At 41.0% G+C, this 24,997-nt stretch overlaps 1 protein-coding gene across 6 annotated transcripts in view; it reads left to right on the plus strand.

The window, feature by feature from the left end:
• The window catches only part of brd4 (bromodomain containing 4), a 171,865-nt gene that overhangs the window by 142,073 nt on the left and 4,795 nt on the right, over positions 1 to 24,997 (plus strand). For 5 of the 6 annotated variants that reach the window (XM_041177092.1, XM_041177091.1, XM_041177090.1 and 2 more), the window contains 7 exons: positions 11,926 to 11,987; positions 14,717 to 14,954; positions 15,773 to 16,348; positions 16,946 to 17,052; positions 19,061 to 19,226; positions 23,635 to 23,765; positions 24,446 to 24,672. In XM_041177092.1, coding sequence (XP_041033026.1) covers positions 11,926 to 11,987; positions 14,717 to 14,954; positions 15,773 to 16,348; positions 16,946 to 17,052; positions 19,061 to 19,226; positions 23,635 to 23,765; positions 24,446 to 24,672 — 1,507 coding nt within the window. Of the gene's footprint in view, positions 1 to 11,925; positions 11,988 to 14,716; positions 14,955 to 15,772; positions 16,349 to 16,945; positions 17,053 to 19,060; positions 19,227 to 20,891; positions 22,182 to 23,634; positions 23,766 to 24,445; positions 24,673 to 24,997 lie in introns of those variants that run through there. The other variant, XM_041177094.1, reaches the window with a different exon arrangement.

The following is a 24,997-nucleotide window of genomic DNA, read 5'->3' on the forward strand; positions in this document are numbered from 1 at the left end:
TACTGATGCTTCACTCAGAGACCTGTTTTTAAGAAAAAGATTGTGCATCAATTTAAGTAAGTTGCAGGTTTTAGAATTTTCTCCCACATTTTGTTTTGAGGCAAAAGCAATGGTATTATGGCTAGATTCATTGCTGATATGCTTACACTGATGATGCTTTTGACTGTGGGGCTAGATCCTTGTAAGAGTGTGGTGAGGAAGACTAAGGTGCCTTGTAAGGAGAAGAGAAGTTATAAAATAAACTTTGGTCAGATCTACTATTTTCATCTTTAGTTTGTAACCAGCATATCTTCAGGGGTAAATGAATAAATCCTTGATAACAGTTGCATCTAGATTGGTGTGAATTTGGAATTGGTGCGGTGTAAACATTCTTGTATCTGGATTGGTGCTGTGCAGTCGTCTTTATATCCTGATTGTTGTGGATGCAAGTTGGTCGCTGTGCAGTCTTTAGGATCTGGATTGGTATGGATTTGAGATTGGTGCTGTTTTGCAGTATAGTTTGGAGTTGAATTGGCATGAGCTAAGGAATGAGCGCTTCACTGTCCTATTTTTGGAGCAAGATTCAAGAGAGTTTGAGAATATTGCATTACAATCCTTTTTGATTGGAATTGATTTGGAGCGCATTTCAGAATTCATTGCAGCCCAGTTGAAATTTAGATTTATGCGGTTTTGGAAATGATGCATTAATTTAGTCGGAAGAGGTAGACAAGATAAAATATAAGCAGCGAAGTTTGTTTTTTTTTAAAAGTCCCTTTTTAAATTTGATCAGAACAGGAGCTTTTACTTCTGTTTTTGGAATGGCATAGCTGGCCCCTCAGTCAAAACTTTAGCACTCGGCTACATTTTTTTCTTTTTGAAAATTTTTTGTAAGCTAAAAGATGAAATTTGTGATTTTTTTTTGTTTGGAAAAGAAACTGGACTATGTATACCAATTTTATTGTGATGAAACAATTCAGTGTTCCAAAACTGTTGTTTTTGTATGCAATTGTATATCTTATTTATTTTGACTTTGCATGTTTTGTAATTGTGGGGAAAATCTTTTTTTTTTTGCTTTTAAAACATTTTGTATTTTATTTTTGACTTTGGGGTCACAAGGAGTAGCTGTTTTTATATGCATTGCATGCAAGAGAAAACCCTAGTTAAAGTCTACACGTAGTATTTGGCAGTTATTAAAATGAGACAGAAAGCTGTATTTCTGGTAAAAACAGCTGTAAAACAACTGGAGCTTAGAATATCTTATCCTGTTTATTGCCAAAGTCTCAGACTCTTCTCCGAGTTGCTTAGTTTGTGGCCCTCTCTACCTGCAGCTTAATTGAGGCGTTTATGTTGTATTTTTGTTAGAAGATGCATTCATTAAAGTGAGAAATAATTAAACTGGGAGGTTTTTTTTGACATTGCATTGTGTCCATGTTGTGAGCCCCATTCCAGACAACTCAAGACAGCTGTAAGGCAAAGTTCTCCATTAGGGCTGCCACTCAGCTGCTTTTTCACAGGTTCCAACAGTTTTGTGAAATTGCTGTCAGTTGACCAATGGCCATTTCTTTCTTGATGTTGTTGTAATCTTGGGAAGAAAAAGAAAACCAATATGAAATGTCAGTAGACTATTTCTCATTGGGTTACTTGACATTTTCCAAAGAAAAGTGGTGCAGTTATCTGTTCATTTGAAAGAGTTTGAAAACATATTTGATCAGGAAGTTTACCTGCTGAGTTTTTCCAGGTATTTTTGTTTTTGTTTTGGGTTTCCAGCATCTGCAGTTTTTTGCTTTTATTTTTGCTTTGATCAGGAAGCTTTGCTGTTTTCTGGATGTTGCACTTCTATTATTGTTAATGGGTGTTCAGTTGCCAAGTCTGTCTTATTAGTGATGCCAGTATTCATGGGATAGTTGAAATTGGTGGTACACAACATGTTGAAAAATATTCCTTTCACCTGTAGGACCTGAGCTTAATTCTTGAGCTGATAGATGGAAGCAATCTCTCTGCTAGCTGTAAGAGTCCTCTGTGGAGTAATTTTCAGAAATTTCAAACCTGTTCTTAACAGGAACAAATTCACAGCACAAAACTGCTTGTATGCCTCAACTCGCAGTGTCACTTGGAGGCCACAAGAATATTTGATATGATAAATATGGCTCACAATCACACCAGTACAATGAAAGCGATGCTCCTATGAGGCTGGAGAAAAATAGATTCAGCTATATTTTATCTGGCCTATGCTGTACCTTGAATCACGAATGTTGATTCTGCCAGTAGGCATCAAAAGTTCAACCATTTTTTCCTTTCAATTAGCAAGCTTAGCCTCATTAATGTGGCAGAGGAATGCCAGCTAAGCTGTTGTGGGTAGAGCTGTGTTGCAATTTGGTGAGCCCTACCCCCCTCCCCTTACCCATTGTAGCCAACCATTATAGTCAGACTTAGTTTCTCATGCTTTACAGTGTGGTCACAACTTACTCTGTAATATAACTTACTTATTTGGGAAACTAGGAAAGTAAGAGCATGCTTGCAGTTCATGTTTGGTCTGATTTTATTCCACCATCAACAAGATGCTAAGGTTTTTTCTTTGTAGATATTCAAATGGCAGAGTCACCCTAAATGTCCTAATATTTCCATTTATCATGATCCTGCAGTGCGACTGATGCCAACTGTTGATAAGCAGAAAACACAGTAACATTACATCCTGGAACACACAACACGGCAGCAGGTCTTTTCTTGAACAATTTTAATTTTCTTAGATTAACACTTTAATCACTTTGGTCAATCTTAATGAATGTTTAGTGCAGTACTCATGTTCAGCTGTAAAAGTGGTCTGATTCTCTGTTTGGGATTTGGGATTCTTTCAGATGATCTCCAGAGATATCTGACAATTCCCCAGCTGTCTCCAGAATTTGTGTCCCGATCGGTTTTGAGGCAGAGTGACTTCATAACCAATCTTTCCAACATTGAATTTGTAAATGCTCTGAAGTGTTTGAATATAGTGTTTACTTGGCTTGCAATAAAACTTGATTTCATTGAGCACCAGAACAAATGTTTTGAGTGAATGCATTTTTGAAGATTTCCTAACTGCAATCTCTAGTCATAAGCATTCACTGATGGCTGAAGGCCTTTCAATTATACTCTGTGACTATTTGGATATATGGGGCGGGGGAGTGGTTAGTGGTTAAATGAACTCAGCAAAACCTTCAGCTGATCATTCGGCCTGTCATTATGCATTTGCCATTTTCACTGTTATCACTGTCCCCCTCAAAACAAACTTATTAACTGGATATTAGTTGTTACCAGAAATGCAGCTTTTGTAGTATATATAAAAATATATTTTTTACTCTTTCTACTTTTCTAGTTTAATATGTATCCGATGCATGTTGACTTTCTATATTTGGGGTTAAATTATATATGTATTTTTTTTACTTTGTATAGTTTTCTACTTTTCATCAGTTCTCAAATAAAACAAGTTTACAAACAAGAATATGCTTGCTTGCTGGGTTGAGTTGTATACTGTCCAGGTCTGTTTAGGTCCCTGAATCAAAAATGTATTCTAAACCTAATGTGATGTACCTCATGGGGTAGGTGACCAGCTGGACAGGTAAGTTGATGATGCATCCAAAATGCAGGTACTTTGAAACCGAGTCTCTTATCAAAAATAATAAGATGAGAAGCTCCATCATGTATGCATAAGTATTTTATCTCCCATTGCATTTTATTCTGAAGTTCTATTGAAAATGTCCAGCAGGTCCAATTCTAAGAATAGAGAGATCAAAATATAAGACAAAAATGAGGGAGGTGAGGGATGGTTCATTCATAAGATCTTTCTCTGCATCCCCACTTCAGTGCCCATCTTGTTTACTACAGTTTAATATCTTCATCCCTACCAAGTGGTCCAAGCCAAGTGATGATCACTTTGAATGTGGAGAACTTCCTCATGATCTTATAGGTTCAGCCTATGTCCCCTTGTCTAGAATTGCTGAAACCTCCATTATTTGTCATCTGACGTGACAATTTAAATTCTGAATTCAAGCATCCAACATAGATCAAGTATAACACTAGAAAAGCTAGTATATTATAAAGAACCCCGGTGGTGGGGATGTGATGTTGGGACAAAGGTGTTTGCTAATGCTTAGAAACACCGAAGGTAAACATTCCACTAATTCAGTAGAAACCTGCCACAAATTCGGCCTAAAAGTTGCAAATAAGTCTTGATTTTTGGAATTGTCAAATAGGAAACTCACAAAGGAAAATTTATACGTTTTGGAATGTCAGTATGTTGTGCATGAGTGAAACATTGTAAGCAGGAAGTGCTTATATCTACTTTGAACGTTAAACCATTGTTTTTGGAATTCCTATTTGATTAGTATAAAAATATTAATGAGGTGGAGCAGTATGCTATGGACAGTTCTGGGAGAATGGCAACTTTTCATTTATCAAGGATGAAGTACTCTCCACTTTCCGAGATGGAGAAAGGAAAGCACTTGGGACCCAAGCCATTTGTTCCTCAGCTGCTGCCATGATTTTTGATTCTGCCGTGCTGAGGGAACTGCAGTAGCACCCTCCCACCACTATCCCCAAGAAGTCCACCTACGTTCCAAAAGCAGTATGATGGTTCATTACTAGAACTATTACAGAACCCAAGAGAGGGCGGCGAATTGGATCGAGTTGAAATCAATTATCCAGTGGTAATTTCAGTGGGCTAGTAATCCAGAGGTCCAGAGTAAGGCTCTGGGGACATTGGTTCAAATCCCCCCATGACAGCTGGTGGAATATCAATTCAATTGACAAAGCTGGAATTAAAAGCTCATCTCAGTAATGGCGACCGTGTTGATTGTCACATTAAAAAAAAAAATCCACCTGGTTCACTAATGTCCTTTAGGGAAGGAAATCTGCCATCCTTACATGATTTGGCTTACATGTGATTCCAGACCCACAGCAGTATGGTTGACTCGTAAATGCCCCCTGAAATGGCTAAGCAAGCCTCTCAATTCAAGGGCAATTAGGGATGGGGAACAAATGCTGGCCATGCCAGTGACACCCTCATCCCATGAAAAAAACAGTGTGTCTCAAATGGTTTACAAAATGAGTTAGTTTGCTGTGTAAGCAAACATGGCAGACAGTTTACATAAGCTGAGTCTCACAAATAGCCATGAGATGAATGACCAACTAATCGTTCTAGAGGTGTTGGTTGAGTGAACGATGTTAGCCAACCGAGAACTTTGCTGTTCTTTGAAAGGACCGTGGGATCCTTAATGCCTGTATAAACCAGACATTGATTTAATGGCTCACCTGAAGGCTGACATGTTTAGCACTGCAGAACTCCGTCAGTATTGTACAAATGTCAATCTAGATTAAATGCTGAACTTGATCATAGCTCAATGATAAACCTCAGGTAATGCTATCAACAGACTAAGCCAACATTCTAAGAAGCCAGCTCTTTTTGAATAAAGTTGAAAGGAAAACTAAAGTTTTAAAAAACTGAGGCAAAGGCTAATTTAAACTTCCCGTTTAACACAATGTTGCCAATAAGATGCAGTGGCTGACTTTGTAAATTGCATGAAGAAAACACTCATTATGGTGGTAGCAGTGATTCTGGGTAGTGCACTCACCTCAGAGTCAGAAGGTTGTGGGTTCAAGTCCCACTCTAGAGATTTGAGCACAAAAATTTAAGCTGACGCTCCAGTGCAGCACAGAGAGGACGCTATATTGTCGGAGGTGCTGTCTTTCAGACAAAATGTTAAACCAAAGTGGGTCTACACCCTTCAGATGTAAAAGATCCTATGGCATGACTTTCAAGGAGAGCAGGGATCTATCCCTCGTGTCTTGCCCAATATTTATCCTTCAACCAACATCACTAAAAACGGATTGTCCGGTCATTATCACATTGTTGTTTGCGGGACCTTGCTGTGTGCACATTGGCTGCCATGTTTCCTATATTACAACAGTGACTACACTTCAAAAGTACTTGGTTGTGAAGCACTCTCAGGTGTTCGGAGGTTGTGAAAGACCCAAGATAAATGAAGTTTTTTTAATCAGACTGAGAATGTTCCATTGTAAATTAAAATTACTATCATTTGATGATCAAGACTTGGCCTTGTTAACATTGAGGTGATGACGGAATATTTGAGCTTCAGATGGATATCTGAGTCATCTTTATTTTCTCCTGTATTTTCCCCCTGTGTTCCGAAAGTCTTCAGTCCTCTCATTGAGGATGACATCCTGTCTTTGCTACAATGCTGAAATAGCCATTTTTAAAAACATTGTCAGAGAAGTACCCTAACTCTGAGGATACCTTCTGTATGTGAAAGCAGGGAGTACCTCTCCTAAGTCATAGAAGATGACTGGGTAGTAGTCATGATTGTAGCAGTTAAACACTAATAAGCCCTGTGCAAGGCATACAGGTCACACTATAATGGTCCGGCCAGCTGAATTCCTTTTCCCCCTACCTCATTTTCTTTCCTTTATTTTCTTCTGTCTCGTCATCATTCTTTTCCCTCCATCTCATTCTTATCATTTTTTATCCCCATTTTTTTTTCTTTCCTCCCTGTCCTCATTCTGTTCCCTCCCAATACAATTATCCCCTTTTCCTCATCATCATTCCCTTCCCCCACCCCAAGTTGTTGGTGCCAATTTGCAGCATCAAGTACCCTGATTTCAATCCTAAATGTCCTGGCTCTAATTTCAAGAGAGTGCCTTCTGATGCCATGCTGCATGGCTGGGCCTAAAGCCTAGCTTGGACTGGGTTAAAGGGCTGCCAGAACATTTGGATCCAATATGGGTCGGTGCCTTTGAGAGAGGAAAGATGCAAATTATAAAAATAATTCAAGAATGTCCGATAATTCAACTGCCTAAAATTCCAAGCGAAAGTATATCTGTGATGCAGGCACACTTAAAAATGAAGAAATGGGAGTCTAATGCTAAATTCCCAGTGGCAATCGAGGCATTGGCAGAATATTTGAAAAACTTTCACCTCTTAAGCCATATCAGCTGCTGCCCAATATTCCCACCTATCCATAAGGTGGTAACATTGTGAATATTATACTAGGTGGGGTTTCCTCCTTCCTTTAGGCAAATGATGCTGTCCCTGTCTAAGTCCCGCCGTGCTGCATTTCTGGTGACTCTGAAGACCCTGTGAAATTCCTGGGCCAGGGTATGTTATCTTTTGAAAATAGCAGAGGAGCTATATAGTTCAGGGAAACAGGGAAACCCAAAAATTTAGTCATCGCTTAGAGATCATGGCATAGATTTCTGTGGTTCTGTTTGAGTAGTCCACAGAATGTTAAAAGCTTTTGGTTCATTTTAATGCCATGGAAATGAATTATTGCCCTTCTGATTATATTGGGCTCTCAAGTGTGATAATTCCTCCTTAAAACAAGAACTGTAGAAACCTTCCAAACAATTCTGTATGTTATAACCTAATATGGTAATTATAAGAATCTGCATAATTCTTTCTAGCAAATAAGGGAAGTTATCTTGTTCGTTATACTAACATGCATTGATTTTCATTTTATAATGTGCTTCCTTCCATACCTTGGTCGCTGTGTGCAGATTAGTTTTTTGTTTCATCTACTGGAGATATTCAGGCATGTTTCCCTCACTGATGGCCTGATTGCCCCACAGTCTTCAATGTTGCTGAATGGTCGAGCGTTTCTCCACGAGGGATGTAGGTTAAATGATGGGCCGGTTACTCCAACAAATCTTCAGTAACTACCAATATGCTGTTGGTTGCATTGTAAGTGTGTGAACACAGTTTGGCTGTGCACATGGGAGCAATTTGTTAAATGGGGAGAAAAGCTACTGCCTCTTCACACACTCATCTGAACCCCAATAAAATGTGATCATAACCATCAGCTGTCAAAATAATGGGAAACAAGAACTTAAGTTAGACGGCGAGAGAAACAATTGTAGCCTGAAACGATGGACTGTCTCTCCAATTTCCATTTTGTCCTCGCGTTCTCCTAACCTGGCCAACAACTGCAAGAAACAATATTTAAGAACTCCCCTACACTGTCACTACTACCTGGCTTGCAGTTTGCCAAGTTAGTTAAGAGCACAATCTGTCTAAAGCAGGAGCAGGTAAAAAGAGAGCCATTAAAAAGCACAGAAACTTTGGGAATGTAGGGAAAAACCTTGTTGCTTTTTGAAGTTATTAAGCGTCAATGAATTAATGACGTGGAATCTTCAGCCCCTCTTGAAGCGATCAGACACAACGAGCAAGATAAATTATGAACCTGAAGGGATTTGTTTTAAAGTAGCCTGGTCTAATTAATTCTGCTTAAACTACACAGAATAAATCCTCTTGAGTTCTGGCTCGTGAATGTATGGAGCCCCATCAGATGTGTATAAAGGAGACTGGCTGGGGAATTGTGAAATGGAATTTATATAATGGTGACATTTTCAGAATGTAAATAAGGGTACACCTTTGGCTGGCTTGCCTCTCAGCAACTTTAACTGCTTATAAAGACAAATTGAAGACTCAACCTGCTGAAGTTTGCAACGGTCGCATTCTGCTCGGACACCTTTGATGCAGAATAACTGGTGTTGAGCAACTGAAGCTGTTTTTATATTTGGTTACTTGCCATTATCACTCCCCACCTACATCTTGTAGGTAGCTACAAGCAACTTCAAAGTCAGCTTGATTGGTTTTCTCAGTCGGATGTTGAGGTATGCCCAGTTTTAGAGAAAACATACAAAAATGCCTGAGTCCTGTGCATCACACTAGCTACCAATAAACAAATGTAAAAACAATTCGATGAACAGTCAGATTTGAAACTAAATCGGGGATAATGAAAGTTATGTTTCATGTGTTCGGATTTTTTCACTCCTCTAAAGACACTGGATGTTGTGTATTGCCCCAAATGTGTGGAATCCATTCATCCAAGTGGCCATTCTTAATGTTTAATCTCTACTTTGAATTATTGGCAGCCTGATTCTGGCATCTTCCCGACATTCACACAGGTGCACTTTCCAGTGTGACTTTATGGAAAGAGTGAACTGAAATGGAGAACCTTGACTCCTCTTGCTGTCCTTAGCCCAGGAATGTTGAGGCAAATTGTAGGCTGTCAGCTGAGAGAACACATTAATCCCAAGACCCTTCTCACCAGTCTGGCGCAGTACATTGCATGTATCAACTAAGCTCTTCGGATAGCTGTCCAACACATTTCCATACCACTGATTCATGATAGCATTCACAGCAAATGACTAGTCATTGTTATACAGTTATTGCATGTGTAACCAGAATAAAAATTAACAGCTACGGTACATCACAGGTTTGAAAGGTGCTTGATGAAGCTTCATTACTTTGCAGTTCATTGTTAAAGATGGGGTTTGGGGCAAATGTGTGGTATTAGTACTGCATTGGTGCTATCCCGAAGGAGGAAAATCTGAGCAGCTGTTTGCTTGAAAAATGAAGGTAAAACACAACTGCGAGAAAACAGTGGATCTCATAAATAAGTGCCTGTCAGATTTATTCTTATGACTAACTTAAAAAGGATGTCCTGTAGCCTGTCCAATGGTTTTCACATCCTGCAAAACAATTTGCAGTGAAATATTTTATCTAATTAACAAGTGTTACTTCAATGTTGCTATTTTTTTTTTGCAACAGTTTCCAGCTTTAAGTTTGGTGTACAAATCATTTTAGCCTATTTAGACTAGTTTAATCAAGAATTCAGCTTCTATTAATGGGTTGCTTCGTACAGAGCTTTGCAAAAGTAGGGGGTTGTTCAGATTGAGAACTCTGAAAAACCTCCTCAATGTTCTGTTTTGAAGTGAGATTGTGCTTAAAAGCCACCCGTTCTAAACTTATCCAACACACACTCCTTTTAAATTCCTCCTCAAAAGCTACTACTATAACCAAACTTTAGGTCGCCTTTTCTAATATTTCCCCTCTTGGCTTGGTATTAAATTTGTTCTATGCACCATGAGATGAGTGCTATATAAATGCAAGTTGTTGTATGACCTGTGAACTTCTGAACGTTTGTACATGCGATATTTACCGACAAGCTATACATTTCTCTTGAGGTCATCTGTGCATGTGAACTTTGTCCATTTTATGTTTTAAGATCATGATTGGTGCGCATGATTCCTGTTTTAGATTTTATAATTTTCTGCCTTATGTAGAAGATAACAAAGTTGTTTTGGGGATAGAGGGAGGAGACGACTAGAAACTATATTGTGACTTAGGCACTTCACATGGGGCCAGGATAGCTAAGAGACTTCCTCAAACAATTTAATTTTGCTTCCTTCCACATGTACTGCTTTCGACTCATGTTTTGGGCCACCAGTATTTTTACAGCAGCTAAGGGACAACAATAGTGGAAAATATTTGACATCATTTTGTTGGTAAATTTTCAGCATGTATGAAGCACTTGTAATCAAATGTGCTGTAACCTGCTTTGAAAGAAGCCTTTGAATCATTTACTAGATCCTTTCTACAAGATAATACAATTAGATGCTCCACCTAGATTTATGTGGTAGACATGCTCTCTGGGGGAGGAATAAACAAAGACAAAGCCCACATTATTCCATAATGCAGCTCATGTGCATGAAGGTGTAAGCATTTGAGTGTTTCTTTAACCCCTGTGGACCTGACTCTTGTTTATAATATTGTGTTGAACCTGCATTCAAAAATCACCTTATTATCTGGGCCAGAAGCAATTCTTAATGTATTTGATTGTGATTCTGATTCTGTTAACCTACAGGACAGTACTACATGTATCCTGTTAATGAGAATGCTAATTAAAATGAACCGTTCAAAAACAGCCATTCCAATTGCATTACATTGGGGGAAACAGTGATTTTGAGATTCACTCATCCTTGGATCAACAGCTGGTGGCACAATGGACAAAAACAGTTTTGTGCATGTAGTTAACCAGACCCAGTGACTCTCGATGCTCATTGTTTTTCATGAGCAGACAAAATACTGTTTGCACAACTAAGTTGCTATTACATAACTGCCTGCTGTTGAATTTAGAAGACACAGCTTGAACAGGGTTTAGAGGTTATGAAACTGTCAGTTTCAGTAAGTAAACCCTGCAAGAGATGGGGCAATCAGCCTACAGGATTGCAGGGTACGGGTTTACATTCACAATTACCCACATAATGATTACTTAACCACAGCTGCCCCACAGCGGGGAGACATTGAAGAAAGGGAACTTGTCGACTGATACACCACCTCCTTGCTGGTGGAGAAAGTGAGGCATCAGCCACTGCTGTCTGCTTGCAGCTAGTTACAACAAGACCTAGAAACACGTTGCCTATATCCCTTTATAATGGAAAAAGAAGGCAAAATTTATTGGGGAGGAGCAGAGGACAGCACCCAAAGTGCAAGATCAAGCTTGAAGAACTGTTAAATTGTTTAACTCTTAAGCACAGAGGGGATGGATTAATGTGCAGCCAGTATAAATCTTAATAGAATGTGATTGGTTAATAAGATTTTACTAACCAAGAGGTCCTGATTAAGAGGTTTCTATTGTAGGTATTTCTATAAGATACTAGTTGATTTCCCGTTAAAAGTATAACCAAGTATGGCGCTGGAAGGACTGGGGATGTTTGTTCCATCATAGAGAGGCATAATTCAGATCCCCAAGGGAAGGAGGGACAATCCAGAGGGGAGAACTTCAACTAGGCAAACCGTGCCAGTTTATGACACAACATGTGCCTACCTTGTCGGCTGCAGGTGGATGAAATCGGGTGAAAATTCAAAGAAATGGGGAAAAAATTTGTAACACCTAGCCCTATTTTCAAAATTAAATTCCTACTCTACAACAAAGGCTGCTATACATTTTTTTTGGGATGTAAACACAACTCTTGCTGTAATCTGCTGAGAGCAGGTCCTCTGTTGGAGCTGTTTAAAGAAAAAAATGTCAGCTGGAGCTCTTTTGTGTACAGTATGGATTAGATGTGGTTGTCCGTCAGCCAGCACATCTCAATTTCAACTCTCTTCTGCAGAGATGCCACCTAAAGCCAAACATGGCAGCCACAAGAGTCGCTCTGGACGGGAGCAGAAGAAGGTAGGAATAACTGATGGGCTGAGACTGCGTGCTCTTTGTTTGCTTGTGGGGTGGTTTTGGGTTTTTAGCATCTCTTCATTTGCTACTTTGAAAACCTGCATAAATTAAGTCACTTTATAAGACACTGCACTGCTGTTATGACCCCGACTACATTTTCTGTTGCTTTCCCCTCCCCACGCCCCAGCTTAATGTTTCTACCACTCTGTTAGCCAAGAGAAAAGGCAGACAGTCAGCTCTCCTGATGTATTTAAAAATTGGTCCATTTGTAGTTCCCCTGAGAATGAGAGCTCTCAGCAATTGTGAGCGTGATCTTTCAGCTTGCCCTTTCCACTTAAGGCATAATAGCAAGGCCCATCACGATGGCTTTATCCTCGAGATACTGCTATTGGTGTGGGTGGGTTTGGAGGGGGGGCTGGTGATGGTTGCTAGGTATAATATAGCTAAATGTATAGGAAACTGCAGACTTCTAGAATATGATGCGTCTCAGAGGTGTAGAATTGTGTCCCCCCTTCCTCCACATATTGTACCCACAGGCTGTTCACAAGCTCAGCTCACTGAGCTGGGCTAATTTTGCAGCAGGGAAATCTGATGCCTGGGTCTTCTCTGGTCATTTCCATTGCACCTCTTAATGCTGGGCTTGAGTGACACCATCAAAGGACTTGAATAGGTTTTTGTGGCCTCGGCCAGGGGTTTGGTGCAGAAAAAGTAATGCTGAAGGGCATAACAAAGATGAAAAGGGGTTGTAAATGTGTTTTTCCCATTTGGAAGGGGGAAAATTGTAATATAGTATTCATTTAAAAAGAAACTTCTTTCCATCTAGCTCCTTTAGACGAATTCAAAAGCTTGAAAGCCTAGTAAGATGCTGGAATAATGCTTTTCTTTGCTTTTTGATTGCTCGGTGTTACATGAGTTTGAAAAATGTAGAAAATCTCAAAGCATTTTAATAAATGTGCCATGCTGAAAGGTAAAATTCAGTAAATGTCAACTTTCCAAGTGTTTTAAATGAAGATGTTTGAGACCTGCCGACTTCTCTTTTCCCCTAGTGTTTATCAACTCTGCTGGTAACGAAACATCAAAAATCTGTAAATTGGAACATTTTGTAATATGCATATCCCCTTTTATCTTAGGAACACTTTTAAGCACAGAGAGTTAGGCCACTTATCCCACGAGCCTGTTCTGCTGTTCGGTTAGATTATGGCTGACCTGTACCTCAACTTAATTTCCCTAATACCCTTGCCTAGCAACAATTTGTCTACTTCCATCTCAACTTTACAATGGCCTCCAGCATACACAGTATTTTGGGGGAAGGGAGTTCCAGATTTTTACGACCTTTGTGGGGAAAGGTACCCTTGCATGCCCTTCTAAATGGCTTGGCTCTAATTTTAAGATTGCATCCTCTCATTTGTGATTTCCTCAGGATGAGGAAATAGTTTGTATTTACTCAGTTGAATCCTTTTAACATTTTGGATCGGCTCACCCCTAAATTTTCTATACACTGGAATACAAATCTGATCAGAGAATCACTCCAATAGATGCCTTTGTGCAGCATGCTTGTGAAATCTACTTAAACTATGAAATGTTCATCAGCTCAGTTTTGTTGTAAAGATTCAATTTAATAAGAAACCAAAAGTTAATAGGTTCAAACTGTGACTCAGCTAAGCTTGGTTGCCTGTTGGTAATGTTTTGTTTTATTATTGTGTTGGTGCTGTGGACTCCTGAAGCTGGGGCCTAGCTCAGCCAGCTGCACCACCACTGCCAAAGATGGAGGCTGGTAGCTATTGTATCTCCATAAGACTGAAACGTTTGTTTCTGCTTTTGGTTTGTGCAAGATCCTTGCTTTTGGATGGGAGGTGGGGGAGTGGGGCAGGGACAGAGTGGCTGTGGTGGGTTTCTAACACATTAAAACAGATTTTACAGCACATTGTGGGAATTGGTGGTTTGCACATTGGACTGGCATTTAGCCTGGCTCGACTGCGGAGCTAACATCAATTCCCCCTGCCATGCCCTAATCTTTCCCCTTCCTTCCCTGAAGGATGTCAATTAAAAGCATCAACCCAGCTGATTCTAATCTTGCCTTGCCCTCAAAGAGAGCCTATGAGTCTGGGTGAGACAGTTGTGCTGGCCCCTGCAGTAATCGTTAAAAGCGAGTTTTAGATTGTGTGCTTAACCAGTATAACACCCTCCAAGGCCAAAGTTTCAAAATGTAAGCATGTGCTGCACGCTTTTTTGAAGTTACAAATCTGACTCTTTGGAGTGGTGCAGCTGTACAATGCAGTGGCTAGTTTGCTATAACTGAGAAATTGGGAGGTGAAGATTTAATCTTTCTGCCCTCGGAAGCTATCAATCCCCATTCACTGTGCACATGTGCAAGTTGGAGACCTGGTGCTGTCTGCTTTGGCGAAAAAAAGGGGTGTATGGAATGGAGTGGAGTTGTCTTGTCTGGGCCACTTAACTATGCCAGCAGCTTGTTCCAAAGTGACATCATACGAAGCCTGGGAACAGATTGATGGGAATTAGATGTTGGATGAGGTGACCAGGAGGGCTGGAGAGCAAATACTGAAATTCAACAATAATAAACAAATCCCAGAAAAATACACATGGCATCTTGAAAGGTAGTACAAGCCTAAAGTGCCTGATCAGGGTTTAAAATTAAGCTACCAACATTATACCATCGATTGTAGCATTCACTGCTCAACACTGTCTGATGAATTTCTTCCCTCTCTCCACAGCACCACCACCACCATCAACAGCCGCAGCCAATGAAGCAGTCGCCTCCGCAGTTTGTACCTACTTCCCTTCCGATCATGGAGCCACAGATATTGACCAATGCCTATGACGCCATGCCACACTTTGGGCAGCCCATGATGCACCTTCCCCACCAGAGTGAGCTGCAGACACATTTGCCGCCGCCGCCTGAGCAGCACTCGCCCCCTCACCTCACCCAGCATTCGGTGGTGTCGCCTCCAGGTTTGTGCACACTTTTGTTTCTAGCCTTTCAGGAAAGTGCAGCATCAAACTTGAAAGGTTTTGTGAAGCTGCTCTGTAGTTATCCTTCCTTCCACTAGGTTTCAGTGAAACCACCGTGCCCCCATGCTGGATGGATAGAAACGTACTATATCCACTTGAACCCAGAATAGCATCCACGAGTGTGGTGGGTTAAGTGTGCTTTTCTTTTCCTTTGTTATTTTCGCCATACTATATGCTAAATAAATGATTTGATGGGTACATATTTACGAACATTAACCAATGTATTGGCACCTACCTTGCTGATTTTTTAATAGATTGCTTATCCTTGCTTTCTCTACACACTGTGCTGCTGTTTCTCATTCCTATTAACCTGTGCTGCTCAGAGCCTCTAGAAGAAATGTGAAAAGAAAGCTACTTGCTAAGGTTCAATTCCTCTTCCTTGAAGAGATTGGGATGGAATGGGAATGGAGGCAATGTAGAAAATGATGACAAAGGGTTGAATTATGAACAAATGTGGGGGGCTCTTCAGCTTAGAAAAGTGGCTTTCTGAGGGCAATTTAAAGTTGATAGGAAATTATTCTTGACATTGGGAGCGATCAACTTATAGAGTAGAATTCCAGGTAGAGTAGTGGGTTACAATACCCTGGCATCATTTAAGAAACAGCTGGATACTGTAAGAGTGAGGTGACATGAGGTTCTTTGAATGTATTTAGATGATCCGCATCCATAACTATTTGAGATTCTACTGTATACTGAACTTGTTTTTGAAAAGAACAATGTAATAATGGTCTCCCCTTTTGTGACATCTTTCCTTATAGCTTTGCACAGTAGTCTGCCTCAACAGCCATCCAGACCCAGCGGGAAAGCCGCACCACTACCTCCGAAACAACCGCGGCCTCTTGCACAGTCCCCGCCCATGGTCCCACAACCTATACTACAGCCACCACAGATGACGCAGCCGCCAGCAATGTTGGAAGAAGAGGAGCCACCACCTCGTCTCTCGATTCCCTTACATCCTAGTCAAATGCATCTGTACCTGCAGCAGCTACAGAAGGCCCAGAATCAAACCCCACTCCTCTCAACAGTCCAGACCTCATCCCAACCCCAACCCCAGCCAGTCCACAGCCAACCCCAGCCAGCTCATACACAACCCCAGCCACTGCCCCTCACCCAGCCTCCGCCGCATCCCCAACCTCAGCCTCTACCACAGCAGCAGGTGCCGCAGCAGCATCAACCCAGGCCACTTCATATGCAATCTATGCAGTTTCCACCCCACATTCAGCAACCACAGCCACAGCAACCACAGCACCAGCCTCCCCAGCAGGCGAAACCCCAGCAAGTCATCCAGCACCACCACTCGCCACGACAGCCGAAGCCTGACCCCTATTCCACAGGTAAGAAGTTTTGCAAAAGCCTACAATATCTCTGCCAATTGTGCATGACAGATGTGGAAATACTTGGGAGGAGGCCTGGAGTGTCGGCATCTTTCATGTTCTGTTTGTTAATGAATATATTGAGCAAATTTCAAAATGGAATTGGATATATACTTGAAAATGAAAAAATTCGGGGCTATGTGAAAGGAGTAGGAGAAGTGGAACTAACTAGAAAGTTCTTTTCAAGCGTTGGCACAGGCACAATGGGCCAAATGCCTCCTTGATGTATGATTCTCTAAATCGTATGTTTCATTGAACCATGAACAGAAAATGCTGTAAATACAATGGCTCTTCTGCAGGAAGAGTGAATTTTGTTCACATGGGCAGGTGTGGTATTAATTAACACATGGGTTTTGTGTATGAAAGTTGGGCTTATTCTGTTGTAAAGATGTCTGGTTGCAAGGTGTTCACCCTGCAGAAGCTTGCTTGTGTACACAACTGCAGAAACACACTTTACTTGTAATTCAGGGAGAAGGGAGTCAAAATTCATACAAACTGATTGTTTCAATGGAAAGTTGTTTTTGACTCTTTTGATTTTTGATACTCTTTTTCTCTCAGCTCATTTGGCAGATGTGCCCTCCCCGCTCTTGATGCATTCCCCACCGCTGCCACAATTTCCATCCCTTGTCCAGTCACCACCAAGAACTGTGCAGACTAAGAAGCAGGTAAACAAAACTGGAATTAGTCACTTTAGTACAATGTAACATGCGACTGTGTGTAGTCTATTCCACTCAAGCCTGGTAAGTGCATCAATATTTCTGAAAGCATTTATTTTTTCCAACCTTTCCCTGCCAGTATTCTGAATATATTTTCTCCTTGCAGACATATGGATGTTGGGGGGATGCGGAAATGCACTCAGTTTAAATTGTGTGCACCTAGACACGTGAGCATTGTCTCACAATTAACCACAAGAAAACCATACTTGAGCCTAGATCATATTATGACCTGACAAGAATGGCGTGTACACTTTCAGGGAGGATTCACTGGATAGCAATTAGTAGCGGAAGCCCTAAACCAGTCTTACTCCTCTGCTAATTCCCCCTCAGAGATCAGCACAGACTCAGGATCAAGCCTAAGGCCATTTGTGGTTTATACGGCTCATCTATTCATTGCCCTAACCAGCTGAAGCATTGGGGATCAGCAGGGGTTGGGGGGGGTGGTGGGGGGGGGGCGCCTTTGTTTGTGAAGTATCTGTCAACACTGGTGCATTATGAATGTCAGGTGCAACAGTGTTGGTAGTGATAATCACAATTTACATAACCAGTAGCAAAAGCTTTGCTGGACCTTTTCCAGGGAGTAAGACTCAACAAGGCTGTGTGCACCCAACAGGGATGGCTATGCTGAAAATGGAGCCAGCCTGTTAATGCCTCCGCTCCCTCTCTTCCCATCCCCCACACAACCTACCATGTCTGAAATGGGTGGCATTTGGGAACCATCATCCCATGGGACTGTTACTATAGATATCTGCTGCATTTTCCCTGAAGCTGCTGTATGTTAATGAAGCCTTCTGCCACAGCCGAATGGAACAGTTCAAATGTTAGACTGCAGGGAAATAATTTAAATGCAGTCAGTTCCTATTCGTTTTGCTGTAAAGATGTACTCATTTAACTGGTAGGATTTTCCACTGTATGCTTTATTGCGTACTTTTAATCATTTTGTAAGATTCTAATGATGGGAGTGAGACAAAATTCAAATTTTTCTGAAACAAGTTAAGGTTTTAGTGGTCATGACCCTCAAGTTCTAAATCTATAGTTAAATTGTAACTGGATAATCAAATTAATATTGATAATTCTCATGCAACATTATTCAGAATGTCAGGTGTAAATATAGTATGTAGACAATAACTGAAAATTCATTGAGAAATTTACATGTTATCCTTTTATCTGGAGTGGTTGCGATAAGAGTAACTTGCAACCTGACAAATTGTCAGAAACTTGCCTTGACTACATGAATATGCAGCATTCAATTTCTCTGCCCATCTCTGTTTTTAACTCTTAATTCCCTCCCCTCCACTTCTACTGTGCAGTAAATGTCAATAAATGACCACTTTCCATGTCATTCACTGCAGTGTAAAAGATGGCCTGGTGTGATTTGCCTTCTGAATCTTCCTGTTTTGCCTGGGAGCAACTTGCCAGTCAAGAGTCTTGGTCGCACAGACCTCCAATGCTTGGAGCCTGGTGGTTTATTCAAATGCATTGTCCTGCCTTGTGAGCAATAGAAAGGGACTTTATCATTGTCTTTCAGAAAAATGCTGTGTTTGAGCTTTGGTTTGACTGGATGCCTATTTCTGGGAATATATTAAGGGAGGTTAAAACTGGGTAATGAAACGCTTCACTTTAGCAAGTCTGGCAGTCCATGTCAAGTATAAACTGTCAGGGTATAGAACAAAGTTTCTTCTATAGTTACTCTGATTTGAATATTAAGAAAAAAGTAACCAGAAGGGGGGGGGGCCTCCACCGTCCTAATTTCCTCCAAAAGCCATTCTTTTCTGGTTGGTACTGCAACTTAGTGCCTTTAGGAGCGCCCATTGGACTGTGCCCATGAGGAACAGGTTGAGACACTAAGACACTTAAACATTAAAACATTTCACGAGCTTTACGGTTAAATAGTTGTGGAGATCTCAATAGCCTGGGTTGGATTGGTGTGCTCTAATGAAGATTTATTGTCTTATAGGAGCCCCGAACTCCCTCAATAGTGCAATCGCAGCCGATGGTGAATGTGAAAGAAGAGAAGAGTCACTCTTCACCGGCAATCCGAAATGAGGCGTTTAGCCCTTCAATGCGCCAGGAGCCATCAAAGCAGAGGGAGGGAGGCAAACCACCTCCACATCTTGGGCACAGTAAGTAAACAATGGAATTCCTGAAAATTAATAGCCACTGGAGATCATATGGCACTCTCCAGAGGAGCAAGAAATTCTTTAGATGCTTTAAGTATAAACTCCCTCCAGAACAAGGAAGCGCAATCTTAAAATTAGAGCTTGGTCTGGGAAATTCTGGAACTCCCTCCCTAACAGCACTGTGGGTGTGTACCTACACCACATGGACTGCAGCGGTTGAAGAAGGCAGCTCACCCACCACCTTTTTCAGGCCAATTAGGGATGGGCAATAAATGCTGGCCTAGCCAGTGACGCCCACATTCCATGAATGAAGAAAAAAAAATTCAGGGGTAATGTCAGAAAGCACTTTCTCACAGTGTAGTGGAAATCTGGAACACTTTCCTCAAAGATTGTTGAGGCTGGACATCAATTGGAAATTTCAAAACCTAGATTTCTAGATTTTTGCTGTGTATTACATGATGTGGAGCTAAGGTAAATAGAATTAAGATACAGATCAGCCATGATCCAGTTGAATGACAGAACAGGCTCAAAGGGCTGAATACCTTGTTCCTGTGTGCATTCTCTCGGTGCCCTAACTCGTGTTTTTCCCTCAAATATCACTGATTGAATGGTCATTCATCTCAGTGTTTTTGGAACATTGCTTTGTGAAATGTTTGTCAACTTAGCAGTTGCCCTACTTCCAAATGATTAATTGTTTTTGAAAAGGTTTGGCAGTGATAAGGCACAATATAAATGCTAGGATTCCTCTTTTCTGAACAATTGTGTTCTTCCTGGTCCTAGGCTATATTTATTTCTCAACCAATATTGCTAAAACAGATGATCTGCTCATCTATCATGATGCGTTTTATGGGAGTTTTCTGTGAACAGATTGGTTGCTGCATTTCTTACGTTACAATGGTGGCTACACTACAAAAGTACTTAATTGATTGTAAAGTGCTTAGAGGCATTGAGGTCATGAAAGGCGCTATAGCAATACAGATATTTTTCTGATACCTATGAAAGCAAACTTCTTATGGAGCAATGTTTATATTGAATAGAAAGTTTTGGGGAAAAAAAAACGCATGAACACTCAGAACTATATTTTAATCTTAAATGTCATAACTTCCTCCTGCTGCGACCCCCTCTCCTTTTAGTATTAATTTAAATGTTTAATGATTGTGTTGAAATTTGGGTGAGTTGGCCTGTTATAAACGAAAATCCTGTCTTACAGCTTTTGCACTGAGCCCAGAAGGGAGTCTAAGCTTGAACCATGTCAGGGACAAATTTGCAGTGTTCACACCAGCTTTGAAAGGCGTGATGACCATGTACTGGGAGAGGTCTGGGTTTTTTTTTTGTGATGTCCCTTTAAGAATAAAATGTGCTGGGGAGCGTTTGAAAGCAGGCTAATTGGTATCCTTAGGTTCCAAGAAATGCACATATGACCTAGGGTTGCTATGGGATGAGCAACTAAGACACAAAGGGTAAATAGAAAGTTAATTGTAGTGGGGTAGGGTCAGCCTGTTTGTTCTATTACCCAATTCAGAGGACTGGGAATTCATGCAAAGAGAAACAAGCAAGGCTCTCTCCGAATGGAACAGTTTTCATTTTGGCAGCCGTCGAACAGATCCCGGTGTTGAAGCAGATCTCTGAGAACAGAGCAGAGATTGTGTTACTTTGTGTGTTATACAGTTGGAAAGGACAGAACACTGAAGACAGGAAGAGTGAGGGATTGTGGATTGGACAATACCCACTGCTGCTGTTGAAGTGGTACCAGAGCACACCAGACTGTTTAAATGGGTCGGAGAAGGAAGTTTCTCAGGATGCTATGTCATCAGGACTGTCGTGACCCGAAAGAGAGAGGGTTCAAGGACGCGCGTCTTGTCGGTAGCAACCGTGTGCAGAAAATTCGGATGGAATATGGCTGCTGGTGAATGCGACTTGAGCTGAAACAATTGGATGGGAAGTGAGAGAGATCCTTTCAAACGAAGGCTGAGGTGGAAAGACTGAGATTGCACGTGATGTCACATTCGTGGGGGAAGTAATGCGAGTTCTTGTAACTATGTGAGGCGTATCTTTGTTGTATCGACTATTTAAAGCAAAATTTACCTTTCTATTTGAAATATCCTTGACCTGTTAATTAATGTTTGAGTTGTGTCGATTTTAGTTGATTTGTTACAGTAAAAGTCTTAAAAAGTGAAATCTTGTCCAGCAGTTTTCTTTCCATTGGCATTGTGGGGATTCCTTTCTTAAAAGTTATCGGTCTCCACAGGGATCATAACAAAGGCTAGCAGATGTGTTCATGACTCTGGAAATATGAAAGAAAGGCTGCACTTTGTGCTCTTGGACGCTTATTGTTTTTCATCACCTTTCTTGTCCCTGTACCTATATCATTTCTAGATCTAATAGGGAAATAGCTTTACTTCCCTCTTTCTCCACCCACTGTCCCGCCATCTGTTGAAGCATCCGAACTCCCTGCAATGCAGAGATCAGAACTTGCACTATGGAGTGCCACAAGCCATGTTTTGTCACTCTGGTGCTGCTCTCTGCACCTATAATATGCAGTACTACTCTGATCTGACCTTTCCTTGGAGGAGTGAGATAATTTACTGACAAGTGCAAGACTGGTATGAGACTCACCATCAAGTACAGAATGCAGTAAAATGCAGGAAATTACAGCGTAGCTGAATTAGCAACTGAAAGGTTTTATGGTTAAGGGTCCTACCTGAAACGCTAACCTGACTACTACTTTCAGCTGGGCATGCATTTAAGAGCAAAAGAAAATAAGAAATAGGAGCAGTAGTAGGCCATTCAGCCTCTTGACTTTGCTCCGCTATTCACAAGATTATTGATTGTGATCTGATTGTGGCCTCAACTCCACTTTCCTGCCTGCCCTCCCATAGCCTTTGACTCTCTTATAGATCAAAAATCTGTCTAACTTAGCCTTGGATATATTCAGTGACTCAGCCTCCATTGCTTTCTGGGTAGAGAATTCCAAGCATCTATGACACTTTGAGAGAGGAAATTTCTCCTCATCTCCATCTTAAATAGAAGACCCCTTACTCTGAAACTGTACCACTGAGTTCAAGATTCCCCTGCAAAAAAAAACATGCTCTCAGCATCTACCCTGTCAAGCCTCCTGAGAGTCTTACGTTTCAATATCACCTCTTAATTCTTCTAAACTCCAATGAGTATACGCCCAACCTTTCATCCCACGAATCAACCCACTGAACCTTCTCTGAACTGCCTCCAGTGCAAGTATATCCCTCCTTAAATAAGGAGACTTGCCATCCCTTTCCACTCACCTTTCAGTAGTAAGATTGCTTTGTGGAATTGTGACATCAACCAGTGAATGACACACCGATCAAGATCTCTCAAAGCTGCATACATATCATTTAAGGATACTTTAAACCACTGGGGAGTGAGTGCAACTGAAAGGGCTTTTGGGTTTTGTCGTCTTGGCTAGATGGATCCAGCACACATCATGTGGTAGTAGTCTCACTTCTGAGTCTGATTTTTTTCCAATCTTTCCTGATAGTTAGAACCCCTCAGTTCTGGTATCATCCTTTGATGTCTCTCATTGAATTTCCATTCTAAGGAAGTTTAAATGTTGACATGAAAGCGTGATCATCAGGCGTGACAGAATAAATGAAGTACAAGGGCAAATGTAAGGATGCACAAGATTTGTAACAGGACACAATGTTCTAACTATTCCAGTCCTGAGTATTGCTGTAAAAAGAGACATGCTGTCGAAAATTTTCATCTTGCAGTTGTCAGGGCAGACACAAGAATGCCACATTTCAAAGGGAGTAACAATTCACACTGCAAGAGAAAAGGTGCCGATTGGTTGACAAGTCGGGTTCTGGTGGAGGCATTGCTGTTTCTCATGGAGTGTAAATTGTTGCTCCCTTTAAAATTTTGGCATTCTTGCGTCTGTCCTGATGAGTACAAGATGAAAAGCTTCAACACCATGTCTTTTTACTGCAATACTCAAGTTCTGAACTAATAAGCAACTATTTGTATTCAGTCTTCTATATATTCACTTGCATGTATATTTTACCAGTCGTTGGGCGTGGGGAGGAAGGGTGGTTTAAGATACAGCGTTGATCCAGTCTTTGCTCAAAACATAACATGTTAGAGCTAATCTTGTGTACCAATATCAAGTTTAAAATGGTTACACCATCTGGAACTTAAATTTCAAAAGGTCCCAGCCTTTTATTTGTGGAATTTTTATGGCCTTGCATTTTGTACTTCGGATGCCTCCGTTCTGCCAGTAAATTGAGTTAGGGTTCTAGTGCAGCCCTTAAAATAAATCCGCGCCTTCAGCCATTTTCTAAAACCAGTAATGTTGGGTCTTATTGTGCTGGACAAATGTTGATAGCTGCCATTCAACTGCAGGACAAATTTGAACAATCCCTGTACTTTCCTCCGCCAGGACCAGAGATGAAACACATGGAAGTTGCTGGGCCAGTGATTCGCCCTCCAGAACATGGCACGCAGCCTTCTCCTCAGGACAAAGACAAGCAGAAACAACAAACGCCCAAAACTCCTGTTGCTCCCAAAAAGGTGAGTGAGTTCATGCATTAGCTGGTGTGCCGCTAGCCTTTTCTTTCTCCTCCGCTCCCCCCCCCCAAATGTAGTTGAGCAAGTGATGACTGATTGACCATTCTTCATATGAGTCTGGCCTGATGGTTATCACCCACACACTATCCAGCAAGGTTTGCCAAATAGCAATTGGAATCCCTGTATTTTTTTTTCCATTTCCTTTTCCTCGCCCAGGAGCTATGGGGCTGACTACAGTATCCCAAATGGCCCCTGACCCCAATAAGCTTACAACATAGACTAGAACTAGGACTTTCTGCCCTTGAATAGCATTACACTAAAGTGCCTTTTATACTCTTAAGGCCATTATGGAACTTTTATTTACCTTCTGATATGTATTTATTTTTATAACTTGTCTCATTGCATTTTGGTTTTTTCTCCACCCCAACCAGTTGTCTTTCAAATCTAAGCATTAATGAATGAGATGCTTAGTTATCCGTGTGAATGATTATCATGTTATGATTTTTTAAGAAAAATGTTTGAAAACTTAACTTCAGCTTATGTTTTTGAAATTTCTTCTCTTTAGTAACCTTAAATTGAATAAAAACACTATCTTCTCATTATTGTTAAGTGTCTTTGAGTTCGTTACACCTTGAGAATCCTACATGGTGTTCCATGTTCTTTTGTGAATATGTGTGCTTTAGGATCTCAAGATCAAGAACATGGGCTCTTGGGCAAGTCTGGTTAAGAAGACTCCTTCTACTCCCTCATCCACGGCAAAATCGTCGAGCGACAGCTTTGAGCAATTTCGGCGGGCAGCACGCGAGAAGGAGGAACGAGAAAAGGCACTGAAAGCACAGGAGGAGTTCCGTAAAATGCAACAGGAGGCAGCTGAAAAAGAGCGTCTCCGAATGGAGCAGGAGAGGCAAAGGCAAGTCTAGCTCTTAGCTTCAAAGAATTATCAAACCTGTGTTTTGTCTCAATTACATCGCCAAATGTGAACAATAATGTACGTGTAGTTCCTACATTTGGCTGCAAGTGCTTATTTCCATTGTTTGCACTTGTCACCTGAGAGCGCACTCTCCGGTGAATAGATGAATCTTTCGCACTATCTGGTGCCAGGAAAACTTGCAGATCAGAGGGGTTTTTGGTTCTGAAGGGCACCAAGCAACAGCTGTCGAAGTGAAAAAAAAATCTGTCTCATCAGCAACCTTTCCTGCCATGAGTTAATAAGTACTCATTGATGGCTTGAGCTG

This window comes from Carcharodon carcharias, chromosome 30 (genome assembly GCF_017639515.1).
Source record: "Carcharodon carcharias isolate sCarCar2 chromosome 30, sCarCar2.pri, whole genome shotgun sequence".
Taxonomy (NCBI): Eukaryota; Metazoa; Chordata; class Chondrichthyes; order Lamniformes; family Lamnidae; genus Carcharodon; species Carcharodon carcharias.